The sequence below is a fragment of the Spea bombifrons genome, chromosome 5 (assembly GCF_027358695.1).
Source record: "Spea bombifrons isolate aSpeBom1 chromosome 5, aSpeBom1.2.pri, whole genome shotgun sequence".
NCBI lineage: Eukaryota > Metazoa > Chordata > Amphibia > Anura > Pelobatidae > Spea > Spea bombifrons.
Window position 1 is genome coordinate 25671412 of NC_071091.1, and position 18815 is coordinate 25690226.

General features: G+C 38.0%; 1 protein-coding gene across 1 annotated transcript in view; it reads right to left on the reverse strand.

The window, feature by feature from the left end:
* The window catches only part of ZNF385D (zinc finger protein 385D), a 111077-nt gene extending 100999 nt beyond the window's left edge, over positions 1 to 10078 (reverse strand). Inside the window, exon 1 of the mRNA XM_053466004.1 lies at positions 9826 to 10078. Coding sequence (XP_053321979.1) covers positions 9826 to 9847 — 22 coding nt within the window. The 5' untranslated portion in view covers positions 9848 to 10078. The remainder of the gene's footprint in view (positions 1 to 9825) is intronic.
* Positions 10079 to 18815: the final 8737 nt, after the last annotated feature.

Below are 18815 nucleotides of genomic sequence, written 5' to 3' on the forward strand. Positions count from 1 at the left end.
CTTAACCTTCCTGGTATAAGATGATCCCATTATTTTCAAATGTGTATTTCCTTGATAATTACAATGATGGGAAAAAAACAACAGCACAATCCACAAATATTTGTATTAAATTCACTTAACATGTTTTGTAAGCAACAGATCTAGTCTATAGTTAGATCCTTGTAGTTCTCTATCAAGGTCTTCAGCACGCAGAACTCTTATTTATAAGCTTTATATCACAGGGCACACTAGATAAATGCTTCTCAAAGGATTGGTTTTGCTTTGGCTGCCAATGTGACCACAACCATGTTTCAATGGCTATAGATGTGACCACAGACATGTTCTCTGGGCTGTTCCTTCCATGGGCCAAATAGAGCATCTGCCCCAAGCCCCACAAGGAAGTTAAGGTGTGCGTTGAGCCGCTCTCAGCAATGTCCCTGTGCACCCTTTGCTTCCCAAAATGTGTGTGATGTCAGGCTGTAGCTATTACCCCTGTCCAGGCGCCAAAAGCTCTAGTTACACATTCACATAAACATATACATACACATCCTCACACTTACACTACAGAGTCTCATAACAAGGCAGCCCAAGCATGCACTCTTTAGAAAACTGTAAATGTATGCTTCTTTGCTCAAAAGAACCTTAAAAAATATTAATCAACCTATAAAGTCACACCGATCATTTATTTAAAATATGAAATTAAATGAACCTTGTCAAATCACTTCACAGTTGGTTTATTTTGTCAGACTGCTTACAGCCAAAGTGAAAAATGAAGTGATGTGTGAAAGGAACATGCTTCAGCATGTGACCATCAATGCCAACTGGATGATTTACAGACTGCCATGTTTTTAGGGACATGTCTAGGAATATTTTTTTCTGTTTTGTACCATTTATGAATAATGTTAACAATAACAAATAAAAACACATAAAATATTAAATGCCTGCTACATAATAGCACGTTATGCATACCACTCAATATTTCAGGCGCCGAAATCAGGAGGAGGCATAGCCGGCACCCACTCAGCCTGCTCGAAGAGCCACCTCGTGGACCTCAGCATCATGAGGTGGCCATTCAGGAGTTGCAATGGAGGTCTGTGCAGCAAGAACTCCTTTCATTTTACACATCCCATAGTTCACATTATGCAATGTTTAAAAAAATATTAACAAAACATAATAACCATCACCTGTTTTGGGTGCTGGGAAGGTAAGGTGCAAATCTTGTCAATTTAGGGTGACCACTATTTTTTCCAGGACACAATAAAGAAAAACACCTACTAGACAGAATTGAAGCAGACTCAGCACAGCTTTTTAATGCTTTTTGTGTCATATTTTTGTCAGCAATTTTGTCTGAAAGTTCAGTGGAATTACCTCAATGGAAAATAACTTGTTAGCGCATTACAAAACAAATGACTTGGAGCCCGATAACATGTTTGGTAGTTTCTTACACGATTCATTTCTATTTAGAAGTACCGAGGTGCAAAAAAATAACTATTTATTTAGTTCAAATAAGGGAAGCATCTTTTGCTTCTATTGAAAAAATATATTTTTTTAAAAAGTATTCCATTTAATACAATGTTTCTTTGGTACAACTTAATTGCATAAAGCTATGGAAATTTAAAGAGAAGCAATAGTGCCACCTAGTCATTATAACTGTTAATTTTTTTAGGGGAGGACATATGGCATTTGAAAAATACATTTTAAATTATAAAGAGTACTCGTATCAATGTCATATGCTATATATGCTAATGTTAAAGTTGTTTAACTAATATGGTCTATAAGGTATGTCCTAAAATTGATATGAAAGGTGTAAAGTATTGCTGAAAGACATTCAGTTTTTCCATTTAAATACAATTTGCAGTATTGACTGTCACTGTGCCACATGAGGGTTTGGTTTCTGCCTCCTCACCTATTGATTATGTTGCTTACTTCCCACTCAGTCTGATCAGAAAGATTAGCAACATCCTTAGAATATATCCGATTGTATTTAAAAATAGTGATTATGTGGCGAGAAGCTAATAGTAGAGGAAAAAAGTAATATACCATTGGGTTTCACGGTTTCTGCCTCACATTTAGAATTTGGACCTGAATGGACTTCTTGTTTCAAAAGCTGGACTGAGCACCCTGGCATCTGGGCCTATTTGGGATCTGTTAAGGGAATATTGTTTTACGAAAACGTCTGAAGTTTATTCAGTATTTTTTAGTAATTACCACAGATTCAGACTCTTTGTAGGCTGTAGGTTTTTTGTGGTACCGAAAAATCATGGCCTACAGCCAAACCTAGAACCCACCTCCTGAAAACATTTAACGCATATTAACACAAACCAAAAGAGACTGCATAGACAGCGCATACAAAAAAAATTCAGATGAATCTAGCAATTTACAAATATCTAGTTGTGTCATATTCTGTTATCCCTATGGCTATTTGTAGAACCGAACGGCAAGCAGTCACTTGAAAGAAATTTCACATTACCATGGCACACAAGAATGTCTATGGTGCCCAGAAAGAAATTTCATGATGAGCTCCTATATAATAAAACTGAATAGTAAATATGTGGGAAAACAATACCAGTTAAACAATGTCAACTCCATATTGACTATTCTAATGGTTTATATTAATTGACAAGCCTACCTTGAAAACATGCTACATTTACCAAATGATATCATTTCTATTACTTGAATAAATGACTTTGACTACAAGATGACTACAGGATACTACAGTCATAAAACATATTAAAACTGCATTTAATCAATTTTCAAGAATTAAGAAGTAAGACATTACCCAAGAAAACATATTCTAAAGGAACAAATAACATCATATAACTTAATACAAATAGACATATATAGACATTTATATTTTATAGATGATTTAATATATTTATATATAAAATAACAAAATATATTAATCGACCTTATGGAAATTTTTATATATAAAAAAGAAAACATTTTAATGCTCCATAAAGATTTGTAACCATACATCATTAAACAAAAATTAAAGCAATATGTTATATTTTTGGATCAGGAGATGGTTAATGTAAAATGCATAAATAGAGATTTTAGGTGAATTTGTGCTATTATTATACCACTATCTGTAATGTATATATTTTATATTGGCTGCATATATATAACAGCTAGAAAGTACACAATCTGGTTTTCAGCTCTCCTGCTAAATGTTATTTAAATAGGTTTTTTAATTGCTACAGAACTACCCAGTGTATGCAACAGGATAAAAAAAAGTTATTTGTTGTTCATAGTTAGTCTTATATTCTCATAGAATCCTGTATCTTCTAAATTCTTTTAATGCAGGTAACTCACAAGGCATAATAGGGTGTGTATTGATTCCATTGGCTGCTAGCCGTATGGATTTTTTACATATTTTTTAAATTAAAATATTGATCTGGTTACGTCGTTCATGCACCATTGATACCATTTTCTGAGATTAAAGTGAGTTGCTGTATTAGAAAACATTAGCAGTCCAAAACTAAAAGGATCCGTGTTACATCTGTACATATCCCTCGTACAAATCGTAAAATTTGCGTCTACGGCAATGAAAAAATCAGTTTTGCCAAAATGTATTGGGATTATTGCATGTCATTTTTACCAGATGATTGCAGAGATATATTTATATGACAGGTAGATTTTATTAATGTTTATCTAATAAATAATGAATCATTTTTAATTATTAAAAACTAAACCAGTTTTAAGATGATTTTAAGAAAAAAACAAAAGACTTTTGAAAAATCGAAATGTTTTGAGTTGGAACTGTCATGGTGAAAGCTTTTAGCATAAGTAAATTTATTAGAACAAGCTGTAGCTTGTGCATTTTGTTTGTCAATCAGTATAACTGTTTTAGAGATATTTGGTTTAAACATTTACCTTGGGGAAACTGAGACCAGAGTCTTCATGAGGCAGGCACCTTCATAAAAGCTGCCTTAAAGGGAACGCTCCAGCCCTATTTTCATGTTAAGTGCATGGCCGAGTCCAATTAACAGCACATTTCACTTTATGTAAATAGATTGAGGCATTCTTTAGTTTTATTGGAGATCAATACGAGTAGGGAATTACAATCACATGTATGTTATCTGAATACTGTTGTTTTTCTACCATACTTACAACTTGCTGGTGCTTTAATGACTTAAACAGGACTACTTCTGGGCACATCCAAGGAGCTGGTAACCTTAAGTCGCAAAGCCGGGGGCAGATCAGCCCTCAGGTACACTGCTGCTCAATGGACTGGATACCAGGGAGACCTCTGATCTCCCCAACTGGCCCATCAACACTACTGAGTCTGTAACAAGCCAGAACAGCCTCCATAGGTTCCAAAGAGTCTCAAGATATGATGCCAGGCCTAGGTGATCCCCAAGAAGTAGAGCTTTAGTTAGCCCCGGTATGATAATATGTCATACATAACCCAAGGACAGTGAATTAAGATACCATGCCCATCACATGTCTCTAAAACAAGGTGACTTTTGAATACACATATATATTATTTTAATACATAAACATCATTCCATAGTGTATAGAATTTTAACATGAAGGACTTGGGAAAAGTGAAAGATCCACTTAAAGTTCCTACGTAGGTTGTTACATCAATTCTAGTCCACCTGAGACATTAACTGGCCTAATTTAAGAGTTTGTTGGTACAATGGTTAAAGGGAAGCACACCGTTTAACAGAAAGTAAAGAAATTAAAAACACCATGGACCTAGACCGGGAAACAAATTACTTTCTTATAGGTGCACTTAGATTTACAATACTGGATGCTTCAGTAATAGGATAAAGTAGGACAGATGAATTTGGCTCCCAAATAGGGTGTTTTCTTAACAGGCAGGAACACATAGGGGGTGTCATTTCTCCTTTAATATTAAATAACTACTTAACTATGCCATATATACGTCTGATACATTACGTGCTACTTATTTTCTTGCTTAATACTTCCACACTGTTGTAGATTTGTTGAAAATACTATTTGATATCTATAGTATAATAACACAAAAATGGATATTACTGCACCTATCCAGGGCAAGATAACCTATGGAGAGCGATATTATAGCGATTTCATACAGTGGAACTGAATGAACCTTTTAAAACCTCAGAGGTCTTTACTTTAGTGTATGGGAAGAGCACAAGCCATAAGCAAGCTAGAACTGGCATTAAGCACAATCTCCCTCTCTGGCAAACTGCTCTTTTGGCGTTCTTGATATCGCATGCGCAGACTTCTGTCTGCCAACAGACATTTGGCTCAGTTTGTACACATCTCTGGATCAGATCATGTCTTGCTTGTTACCGGCTCACACACCTCTACTAACTAGGCTATTTGCATTACCATTAGTGACAGTGGATACGATGTCCTCTATGGAAGCTTGCTTAACATCTCATATACTGATGCATTTAGGGCTGAATACGGTATTGTATCTGTGTTTTTATCTAGATTAGAGTGTGTGCATAATAGCAGTTCCATGCCCGTGTTTTGTGTTTCACACTGCGGATTCAGCTATTGTGAGAAGGAAATATAATACTCTCCCAAATACTTTACATTTCCATTAGTGTTTTATTAGATTATTTGCTTTTTTGTTTATTGATCTTTTTTATTGTTTTTGACATTTATTTACCATTAACAGTGTTTTTGTGGATATACGAGGGACAAAATAATATAAAGTATGGGACCTATTTGATTGCCTGCTCTAATGATGTGGCATGACATATATTTACACGACGGTATGAGGTGTTAGACGCTTATTGCATATTGCAAGGGAAATTAACTTCTCTGGTAAGCCAAACTGAGTGTTGTGGCTAATACCGTCAGGGAATATAAACATGCATGTGATAGGCATAAAGCTATCCTGAATCTAAGACGAGCCCACAGTGTCATTAAGGTCTAAGGCCTGGAAACTCTCCGGGGTACCCTCAAAGACTCTGGGTGAAACGCTGCTTCTCCGGGTCTGCAGGTCACTAAGAGGAAACTCCGGGTCGTCCTACTCCCCGCCCACTTCCCCTTTAAAAACATTGGTGGGACCGCCTACCGAGTCCGTGTGACCTCCTACCCACATCCCGCAAGGGAGGGGCTCTGGGTAGACAGAGCCAAAAAGTACCCGGTTATGCTTATCAGCCATAAAGTTCTTTGCTTTTTTATTTCAGCTGTCTGTTGTACAGATGCAGAAAGTTTATGTCAGTGTGTGCAGTTTGTTTTCTAAAAATGCCAACAGAAAACAAGTAAACAACCAGCAAAAAAAGTACTGAATTGAATAAAATTGCGATTATAACTGTTTTGGAAAGCCTGGCTTCTAAATTTTGAACTTACCACATTGTCCTAAGTTTAAAACATGCAGCTAATTCCCCCTTCACTAACACAGTTAGAAACAGTTTTTATTTTATAGAATAATGGTGGATTCCATATCATGGATTTCAGCCTATAACCCTAGAATATATTTTTTTCCAGTAACAACCCCTCTTATAACTGGTTCCCATCATAGATGTAAGTCTTATGCTGTACAACCCTAGCAAACAGCGGACTTACAGGACGATGTATTCAACAATATGATAAAAAAATCTAAACAAAACAGGTAAAAACTTAAGTTTTAAGTACTGCATCTTCCCTTTAGAACGATCCAATTTTTTAATCAAGATTTCTAAGCAGCTCCAGTGGTAAGCATATCATTTGCCGCTTGTCTGACACTTAATGGGTTAAGAGATTTATTATTTTATAGATTTGCAATAACCCAATCTCTTCCATTGGCTCACAATAATGTTTGCTCCAGTGTTTACCTTTGGCTTTATATCTTTGCATAGATGACCTTCCGCAAGCTATCGATATTTGCCACCGTCAGAGTTCAGTTTGATTTGACTTTCAACAGCTCAGCTGTGTAACACACTCGGGATAATGTCACTTTCGACCCATTTGAATCAAAAACACAGTGATCATCGCACAAGCTTGAAAGCCAAGCTTGTTCTTTAACAAACACCAGGCACACATCATCCAGAAAGCATTTTTTTTTTCTTTAAAAAAATTAAACATAATCACTGCGGCCTTTTAGGAATCATTATCCATACTTCAACCCAAACTTTCGACATTTGACGAGTCCGATTCGAATGAAATATGTTCACAGGGAAACCATAAATAATATTCCCATTGCGGAAAGGGGTTAACTCTTCAACGAAGTAAAATGTGATTTAAATAAGTGGATTTTCATAGTGACCACATTTGGTATAACAACACCTTAGGGAGTATAAACCACAAGGAAGAAAGTAGCGTTGCCTTTCTATAAGACAACCTGTTTGTTTGCGTCTTTTATGTGGGTCATCCCGCTGATTATGATTCAACATCCAACTATGTTAACCTTTATATAATTAGGATTGCAAAATAAGCGTGCAACATGCCCAAAGCTTTACTTTAACCCACTGTGTACCAGAGCTGTCAGTATAAAGGAATTTCTGATCCATGCCCCGTGGTCCTCATTGTCTATAATGGCTTCTCATAAATTTACCATGGTTAACGGCACACCAGGGTATATTAAAAACTCTAACCTTCCCTTGGACGTACAGTTGAAGGAAAACCAATGAAGTATATCTGTGTACAAGCTTTCGTGCAATAAAAAAAATCTGAATACAGACTCTTAAGTTAATCTACTCAACACATGGCTCAAAAAGTAAGGTAAAAATAGAAGAAAAAAAAACTATGACATCATTTTTTCACAACATGTTGGCATAGACTCTAAATAACCATTTGAATCCAAAGAAATAAATAAAAATTAAACCCATCATTACTAAATTTTAATTAGTTTTTCTTTCCATTGATGTAATAAGTAAGCACAGGTTTTTGACAATATACCGTAATAATTATTGGGAACTTTAATGTGATTCTAAAGTGCGAAAGCTAATTATTCTACTATTTAGCGGATGTAAAATTTCCAAGCAGAGCAGAGGACACAAACGGCAAGAGTTTTAATGCTTCAATCTATCCTTCATTTGCCCTTCAGAAGCTTTCACACCGAAATGGAAATAACAAATTCTTATTGTATAGACGATTTCAAAGAAGTGCATCGTGTTGCCATGCAAATGATCGGGTTTTTATTCCGAAATGTCACTTGCCAATATGTACAAGGCAGTGGCTAAGCATGTTTCTAGTACTTAGCAGCTTGAACTAGGAATTAACTCGTATTGACGTACAAATAATGATAAATAATATTTTGACAGATAAGATTCCTCTAAGATGAGGTGGAACACCCAAAATTCCACAGAGATTTATTGTCTCGCATTGGTTTTTCCTGGTCTACCCTTGTTAAGTGGTGTGTATGTCTCACCATATAGATTGTGTATAGCTGCAGCTGTCCATTTGAGAACACTTACAAGGCAAATATATTACATGTGGAGTTACTTTTCCAATTGCTTGATGCGCACTAGTATTCCACGTAAACATATTTCATATGATATTGCCTGGCGGAAAAGGGATTTATGAAAGCCTGGCTCGACTGCTTGTATCATCTGAAAAACTCTGCATTCCATCATCATTCCCATCGCCTGTTCTGCTATGAACTTGCCTTTTTCATGGACAGTTTGCCCCTTGTATAATTCATTTTGAAAATGACTGTCGACATGCTGCATGCTAAGCGTACAACTGCCTGTTGTTTAAACATACAATATGGTAACATTTTCATCGTATTATAGTCTATCAGTCTCTCCAAACAGTTCAACGCTGCCAGTATTCTCAGTGTTAACCTTTTGAGACCCAGCATGGAATGCATCATGACATCAAAATGACATTTGGAGGGATAAAATGGGCAAAATGAATGAGCACATCATTTATTTACATACATGGCTGTCCCCTTAACAGACCAAATCCAATGTTTAAAATACATACATGCAAGCCAGATGTAATGTACTGATTGCCAATATAACATTTTCACCAAACAAATCTGTTTTACTACACAGTACAAAAATAACTATTAAATAATTACTATAATGTTTCTGTTCTGAAATGTCACTTGCCAATATATATATATATATATTTCTCTTGAAAGTTTATTAGCTACAAAGTCAAGTCCAGCTTTGATTTAGAAATAATATTTGTTTGTTCAATTCTGTCTTATATATCTAACAAACATTATTTAACTATAGTTATAAAAGTTGACAACTATTTTAATGTATGTATAAATATATATATTTATACATATATATATATATATATATTTATACATATAAATATATATATATGAATATATATATATATATATATATATATATATATATATATTACATGTAAAGTAATGTTTATTACATTGTAACACTATACACCCCCCATACATGTTTACATGGTAAAAAAGCAGGTACTGCTAAACTTGGGGTCGTTTACAGCACAATAAAGAAAAACACATCATCTCAAAGATGTGAGCCATCTATAGGCTTATGACAACTAATATTTATGAGCAGGTTTGTTGCCAAGAAAAAAAATAATAAAATAAACAGACATCTGCAAAGCACAGAGTTCCTTCTCCCTCCCAGCATACCAGTAAATATTAGAGGGGGGAAATTCCCTTTATTTTTTTTGGTATCTATGCACTAGTACAATGTAACGTACACATAGACAAGATCCCTCCACCTTGATACACCTTCTCTCACGGTTGCTAAAGAGTTAACTTTGTTTAGAACTTTCCGATGTGTTTTAGTTCTGATAGAACATGTAACCTAAGCACAAGTTCATTCGCACAGGCTTCCCTTGTAAATGAATTGAGCATCCACATGCAGGGATCGCAGATCGGAGCACACACCATGCACACACATCCAGGGGTGTTGCATTGGGCACATGTACGTTGAAGCATAGTCACACACACACACAAAAAAAAGCAACACTTACCGAAATACATTATGTTTCTCATTCCAGTCACAATCCCCCCACTATAATCTATCCTGCATCAGCTCCAGCACACGCTTGACATGCAGATCAGGGAGATCTCGTTCATTCTACCATAGGTGGAAATGTTCCCAGCATTGCAATAGTGATCAGCGGTTCTCCAGGCTCAGGATGAGTTGCTGTTACAGAACAGGCAGCCTTATCCCTCCATAGAATCCCCTGTCTGATCTAGCATTCCCTCTGCCTGCACTGCCCATTCTTACTGTAATCTGACTCCTCCTTGCGATGTCCTTGCTGTGCATGTGACATCAGTTTTAAGAGTACTACAGACAGGCTTTTCCTTGCCTTCACAGGGCTCCTTTTTAGAGGTGTGGTAATATCCTGTTCTGATAAAAAAAAAAGCATTGCTTTAGGAAAAGGAAAATAACTGCCTTATCAACCTGTTTCTCTTCTCTTTCCAGAAATACATCCCCCCCCCCTTCTCTCCTACTCAAGATCAGTTTAAATGCTGCTATGCTGCTTAATGGACTGGTGATCAACTGGGAAATTGCGCTCAAGGAAAAAGTTGATTAGATAAAGGTTACAAGGAGCTGATATCAGCACATACAAGGATATCAAATAAAACAGTGATTGATGCTGCGGAATATGATGGCCCTATATAAAACAATAAAGAATAATAATAATAACAACGCATTTAAGGATTGGCATATTGATTGTGTCTCTTTATTTAAGCAGGCTGCGGAATATTTTAATAAATCTATTTATTGTACAGTTCTGTTCTTTACATGCTTTACAAGAGCATGTCACTTGTTAGACGACAGGTAGAAAGGCTCCAGTAAACAAGCCATTGTCATCACGGTGTGCAGTCTGAGTTGCTGTTCAGGGTTCCACCAGCAGGAGGGCACTAGACAAATAATAGTAGCAATATAATAGAAACAGCCTTATATTGTTATGGGTAGCAGGCCACCATGACGGTAATATGTTTGATGGCGGTACATACGGCAGATATATGTGGTTACAATCAGCAACATTGAGTTATATTTATAAAGAGACGTTTTGGAAACATTTTTAAATAAGGAGCATTGCCAATGGGAACCAATGGGATGTCCATGGCGATTGCTCTACTTTCTTCCACTATTTTTATAAAAACATATGTGGTAATACAGTGATGTATGCATACTCGAACAATACACTCATGTGACATCATTGCAAGTGAATCCATATCAATTTTGTTTCCTTTCAGTGAATGTTATCAGTCCCCCTGCCACCTGCCACGCTCTACAGAATGTGTGAAGCTCTGCATGTCTTCAGTGGAATGCACATTAGACTGGTTTTCAAACAAGCACGCCATTGTGCCAGATGTTTGCCAAAAGGGTTCTGTGCGAGTGCATGCGCAGTAGACCCAGAAAATGCTGCCCTACAGCGGCCGCTAGGGTAAAGTAAAGTAGCAGTGTTATATTGGGTGTCTTTGCATCTTAAAGATTAACTATGTATTATACAGGGAAAGCTCTGTTCTTCTTGAAAAAGAAGTTTGTTGGCCCTTCATAGTTCATAATGCAAGTAGTGACATAAAACTCCTGCTTCCGTGAATACACAATATATGATTTTAGTGTGGTGCGTGAGATATAATAATCTCACTTCACTTTCCCCTGCCTCAGCAAATTGTGTTTAATTTAAGAAGACAAAAAGCGGCGTGCAGAAGGGAAGTAAAATAAGGTTTCCTTTTGTTCAGAGGACAATCCCCTAATTACGACATCTGTCCCCTGTTTGTATTTCACCCCAGACCTTCACCCTTACAATTGTGTTGAACGTTAACGGACAGATCCCTGAACCTATGTTTTCTAATTACTTAAAAAATGCAATATATTGTACAGAGAACATTGTTATTATGTCTCCTGCCTGTCAGTGTCAGCACCATTATCAAACTGTCATACCTAGTACAACATCTTTGCACTCTTCTTTGAAATTGTAGCATCATCTGCTGGAATAAAAAAAAAAATTCAAGTATCGAAGACTTTAATTTTCTTAATTCCCCAACTTCATGCCCCAGTGGATAGTAAATAAAGAACGCGTTGAGCGCATTCACATGTTGTGAATATTGTTGGTATTTCATTCATGGCTCTTCCAGGTAGCATATTTGACGTTTGACAGTTACTGTTTTCTTCCAGACAAAAGAAACGCATTATCTATTAAAAAATGAAATGTTACGCCTGAAATAAAACCATAATTGAATCCAGTACAAAAAACATCTATCCATGTTCTGTTTTGCGGTTAATAGGACTGATATGTTTTCGGCTCTGATATTGCACCCATGTGATCCATGACTAAGCGCAAGCAGGGAATTTCATACAAATCTCTGTATGTTAACCATAATCTCTCAGTGAAGATTGCATTACAATACTAATTTTCCAAGCAGGAAGTCGTAACATACTATAAAAAGTAGCATCATGCACAGAAACAAAATTTAATAAACACTTAAGTACCGTATTTGCTCGATTATAAGACGACCCTGATTATAAGACGACCCCCAAATCTTAATATTAATTTAGGAAAAAAAGAAAAAGCCTGAATATAAGACGACCCTATAGGAAAAAAGTTTTACCAGTAAATGTTAATTCATTTAAACACTTTTTTAATAAAAGGTATGCTTGAGAAAAATATTTTGGTTTTATTTCCTTCTATTTTCCAACCTGCCCCCCAGTTATGCACATCTGCCCCAGAAGTGCCTTATACCCCCTATATGCCACTGTGCCCCATGATATGCCTTTTAACCCTCTAAATGCCACTGTGCCCCATGATATGCCTTTTCACCCTATATGCCACTGTGCCCCATGATATGCCTTTTAACCCTATATGCCTTTTAACCCTATCTGGCACTTAGAGGGTTAAAAGGCATATTATGGGGAAGGGAGGTTTAAGGCATTTCAGGAGGCAGAGTGGCATTAAAGGGGTTAAAAGGCATTTCAAAGAGCACTCTGCCTCCAGAAATGCCCTACACCCCCCATTTAACACTCCCCCTCCCTCCTCCAAACTTACCGGTGCTTCTGAGTTGGGGGGGGCGCATAACACAGGAGGGTCCAGGTCCCCTGCATCTGAGCCCCAGGTGCTTAGTCCGGGCAGCATGTAGAGCTCCACGCGAATCGCGTAGAGCTCTACACGCTGCCCGGACTAAGCACCGAGGACTCAGAAGCACCGGTAAGTTGGAGGGGGCATAACACAGGAGGATGCAGGTCCCCTGCATCCTCCTGTGTTATGCCCCCCTCCCCTCCAGCTTACCGGTGCTTCTGAGATCCCAGTGCTTAGTCCGGGCAGCGTGTAGAGCTCTACGCGATTGTATCGTGTAGAGCTCTACACGCAGCCCGGACTAAGCACCGGGGACTCAGATGCACCGGTAAGTTGGGTCGGGGGTTAACACAGGAGGATCCAGGTCCCCTGCATCTGGGTCCCCAGTGCTTAGTCCGGGAAGCGTGTAGAGCTCTACGCGATTGTATCGTGTAGAGCTCTACACGCAGCCCGGACTAAGCACCGGGGACTAAGAAGCACCGGTAAGTGGGGGGGAGGGGGTTAACACAGGAGGATCCAGGTCCTCTGCATCGCTGCGGGGGACCTGGATCTTAGTCTCATAATCAGACCTATTTGAGGTCTGATTATAAGACGACCCTGATTATAAGACGAGGGGTATTTTTCAGAGCATTTGCTCTGGAAAAAACCTCGTCTTATAATCGAGCAAATACGGTAATTAGTTAAAATTATCTACACTGGAAAAATATCATCTCAGAGGGGATATGATAACATTATATAAATATATGAAGGGTCAATATAAAGAGCTCTTCAGTAACCTGTTCATTAACAGAAATATACAAACAACAAGAGGTCACCCTCTGAGACTGGAAGAGCTCAGGTTTCATAGACGACAAAAAAAGGATTCTTTACAGTAAGGACAATAAAGGTATGGAATTCACTGCCAAGGGAGGTGGTGTTATCAAATACATTAGATGCCTTCAAAAGGGGTCTGGATATATTTTTAGAAAGGTATGACATACAAGGCTATTAATTATAAATTAAAATATAAATGAATTAATATTTTAGAGCTTCTTGATCCAAGGAGAAATCCTTTTGGAGTCAAGAAGGAATTTCCCCCCCTGATGGCAAAATTAAAAGTAGCTTAATTAGGGTTTTTCTTTACCTTCTTTTTTATCAAGAGTAGGAAGATTAGGTAGAAGGGTTGAACTTGGTGTACTTGGGTCTTTTTTTCAACCTTATGTGCTATGTATGTAACTATGAATGTAGTATACCTGTGAACACACATTTCCTATGATTATTGAATATCAGGCCATATGTAAAAATGTAGAGTAACATTGTTTTTTTGGTATTAAAATACATAGGTGATCTTACTATATTTTGTTGCTACTGTCTATATACGAAGCCAAGGAGTTGGTTCAGGAGGGAAATTTACTAAACTATGAGTCAGTAATAATAATTAACATGAAAACATATACCAAGAGTTTACTGGTCCCATACAACACCAATTCAGTTACCAAGGAACTTCCAATACGGAGCTGGGGGTGGGCAGGGCTAGCTAGCCATGAGTGTTAGTAGGCTCTGGTCGGCCATCTGGCAAACCAGGCATTGGCCGACAGTGTCCCACACTCACCCCATCTTCCACTCCAGCAGTAGATGAGGTGCTGCAGAGTGCTGCTCCTGGCTTTATATGACCATCTACACACTACATAAGCATAAAATGAAACGTACGGCTGTGTCAAATCCAACAGCCAGAGGCACCTACATCAATAGGCGGCCACCAGTTCCAGGGCCACCTCGTTATACACAGTGAGGCCCTGAGTGTTACTATGAGGTGTAGAGAGTGCCTGGGGCTTGTCATGTAGTAAGCAGGTCAAATACCAAACCACATATGTAGGTCAAAGGTCTTCTCTTGAGCAATTAATTAGTTGCCTTAATGGAACCTCTAACATCGCGGGAAACACCCCCATATATATATGGGAAATGGGCAGGGAGTGGAGCCTGTCAAGACCCCGCTCCCGCAACCTGGACGATTTGGGTGTTGACCCGAGAGAACCGGAGCTTCTACCTGAGTTCTCCAGGTCAAACCCGGAGAGTTTCCAGGTATGTCTATAGAGTTACCACATTTATCCAGCCTTTGCTGTGCTGCATAGAAATTACATGACAGCATTGAAATTATATATCCAGTTTTAATATGCCCCTTTATTGTTATTCGGAATTACAGCTAAAAGAAAAGCTTAAATAAGCGGAAAATTAACCCCAGAGTTTGTTAGGATCCTATTCAGAAGAGGTGTGTGTACTGTGTATATCGCATCATTCTAGCACTCGAAGAGTTAAGCCACCATTCACAGTCCTAAAATTTGACTGTAATTACATTTTCCCCAGACAAGTAGCTATTATAGCAAAATGTGAAAAGTGAAAGCGTTATGAAGCGGCTGGCTTCCATACTTTTCTGCACTGGTATGATTATGTAATCATTCCTTTTTAATAAATCATGTACTGTACATTCTTTGAAAATGTTTCTATTCTAAATGAAAAATAAACAATGGACTATCTGTAACAGTCATATAATGTTTTCTTTGTTGTTCAAAGCTACTACTTAAAATATACCTGGCATCCTTACAGAAACGTAAACATGTATAGTAAGGTGTGTATTTTATTTTTTGTAACTGTGTGCTATTCATGCCCTTTTAGGCAGTTACAATGTTAGCTTTTTAGTTCTAAAAAGGTATCGTAAATTTAGAAAATAATACCATACGCTACATAGAAAGTATCTATTAAAGGTGCTGTCACATCTGTGCTGGCGAATTTAACACTCTTGTAACTAAACACAGAGTAAGCATTATTCCCAAAGTGTTCTAAAATCCAGGAAGCTTCCTAAAAGATTCTAAGCAGGTGGTACAGAGTACCGGTGGGAGTTCATCAAATGTTCCCCTACTAGGGTGCCAGAGGTGCCTAGGGGCTAGAGGCGATTATGGCCATATACAATGGCCATGCCTCAAGATTGGTCTCTTTATGGGTAGCTGTTGCTGAGGTGATTCGGTAAACAGGTAAACAGTAAGTCATTCCAAGGAATCTGAACACACAGTGTTGTGAGGAGGTGACTTCAGGATAGATAGACAGTCTATACTCTCAAGCAATCTGCACTCAACTAGCTAGAAAGAGAGCACATGTTGGACTTAGGTCAGTACAGGTCCTCTAAGTAGTTTTTTTCTGTCCTCTTTGTTAGGAGGTAGCCTTTATTAGATCATAAACTCATTTAGCTCAGTTTGGAGAAGAGTTCCTGATCAGCCAGCTTACTTCACCTGCAACAAATTGAGCTAAAGTTTAGGCTGGGTTCTTGTGTTGCTTGTATTTTCTTAATTTGCTTTAGCTTTGTTTTACAAGTAGCCCCAATCATGTAGATTTTTCTTATCTAAGAAGATGAGATTTTAGACAAGTGGATACCCTGGTCATTTTCCTATCTTCTAGAAAGGTGGCTGTAGTTGCTTAGGAGCTCCAGGCTGATATATTATTGGGAACAAACCCAATCTTTCTATCTTTTAGATTATAATGAAATCAAATTACAAACTAATTGTCTTTGTAAAAGTATATCATCCTTATATCTCCAACATCCACAATTTTTTTTTTCTACAAGGTGAGAACAGTTGAGATAAAATATTTAAATGGCATAGTATACAGGCCACCTCTACTTTTTTTGCTGCTCATTCATTTCTATGCAAATTTGAATTCATAACTCATAATAGTTGCCTTCATAAAAAAATCTGAACAGCTGCCATGCTTTTTTCAATTATTATGGCTGAAAGCTCAGCGCATATTCTCCCGATGCATTCACGAGGATAGATGTACTATGCATTGGGAGAGGTAAGAGCAAATTTTAAAGATCTTTTGCTATGTGCTATGTTAATTAAGGATGATCATGTAATTTCGTGTTGTGAGTTCTACTCTAAACTAGGCATGTGCAAATGGGCCAAAAATGTCAAGTGAGGGCAAAATGACGGCACTTCACCGCATGCGCCACCATTTTGGTGGAAGTTCCTGCCGGTTATATCCGCAGAGATGGTGATGACGATTTAAAACGGAGAAGAGAAGGGAGAAGATAAAAGATGAACAAGAAGTTGATGTGGAAGCGGAAAGCAGAGAAGTTAGAAAAACATTTAGCGAGGGTGAGAGAGAGTGAATGAGAATGAGAGTGTATGTGGACCCACGAATTTCGGATAAAACTTCTGAGCTTTTTGTTTCATTTTTGTCCATGGGGGCTCTGGCCTTGTTTTCAAGGCTTTGTACGAATCATCAAATTTACCAAAATTCTGTAAATTTTCAATTAGTACGAATCCGAATGCACATGTCAACTGTACAGGTCACTAAAGGGCATATCTGGGAACTTTTCAGGGAAGGCTACCCAGAGCTCTTTCCCCTGAAAGAGGCGCTTCTCTAGGGGCAAAGTGATCTATATAGGGAGGTGGCGCTAGCCATGCGCAGAGACAGGGCTAGCTGTGCTGGGGCATGGCTTACCCCAGTCAGGTGGGGAGTAGGATAGGAAATGGATGGGGGGTGGGCATGCAGGGCTACACCCAGAGTCTTTAGATCAAACCTGGAGGTATGCGAAAGAGCTTTTTCATAGATTTAGGTCTAAATAATTAGTCCTAATATTATTTTGATTATACTAAGTCAGTGTAGCTCTTTAGTGAGTAGACAATTGTAGATTGTAAAGCAATTGTCGCAAATAATAATGCTCCCTAGGGTGAGCCATTTAAAACAAGATGGTAGCTCCCACACACACCACAGGACAGGCTATTTTTATATTGATGCAAAAGTATGATTAATATGTGCTAAAATGGGGTAGGAACAAACACAAAACACAAATCCTTGTGTAGATTATTTAATTTATTAAAATGAAAATAAATGCTAAATTTGAGTATAGCAATTTCTAATATTTTTTGTTAACACTATTGAATCTACCACCATCACACACATGATCATAAGCTATATATTTATTTTTAGAATCTGCATTTAGTGTTAATTTCCACATTTTATAGGACATAAAACGGGAAAGAGATGTCAGGAATGGAGGAATATAAGACAAAAACGTAGGAAAAGGATGGCAGGAATGGAGGGATGCAGACCGATCAGCCCTTACAACCCTGACCGTGGAGGCATGGACTCTACTAGATCTCTGAAGATGTGCTGTGGTATCTGAATCCTGGTGCCAAGTGTTCTCCAGATAAGTGGCTCACACATGATTCATCAGACCAGGCCACCTTCTTCCATTGCTCTTTTGCCCAGTTATTATGCTTACAAGCCCATTTTAGGCACTTTCGGCAGTGGACAGGGATCAGCATGGACACTCTGACTTGTCTGCCCCATAAACAACAAACTGCGATGCACTGTGTGTTCTGAAACCCTTTCTTTCAGAAACGGAATTAACTTTTTCAGCAATTTGAGATACAGTAGACCCTCTGTTGAATTTGACCAGAACAAGTAGTCGCGGGGGTTGCCGGTGCCTCCTAGAGACAGCCAACCAGCAAGCATGAGGCAGTGAGAGCATAGAGAAGGGTAAGTGAAAATATGGATGCCCATCTCTATACACTGTATTGGCTCGATTATAGGCCGCACCCAATTATAGGCCGCACCCTAAAAGTTTGTAGAATTGTGAACACTGGAGGAGGGAAGGTTCACCACTGTTAGAAGTTTTCTCTATTGGTAGCTAATGGTTCTCACCCAGAGCCTTAGAAATGGTTTTGTGATGTTTTCTAGAGTGATAGATGTTAATGACTTTGTTTCTCATTTGATCCTCAATTTCCTTAGATCACAGCATCATGTGCTGCTTTTTTGAGACCTTTTACCCTACTTCACTATTTAATTAATGTTTAAATACAACAGGGCTGACAGTAATCATGCCGGGGTGTGTCTAGTGAAATTTAATCCATTTGGTTGATTGGTTAATTTAGTAACTAAGGGAGTCATTGGGC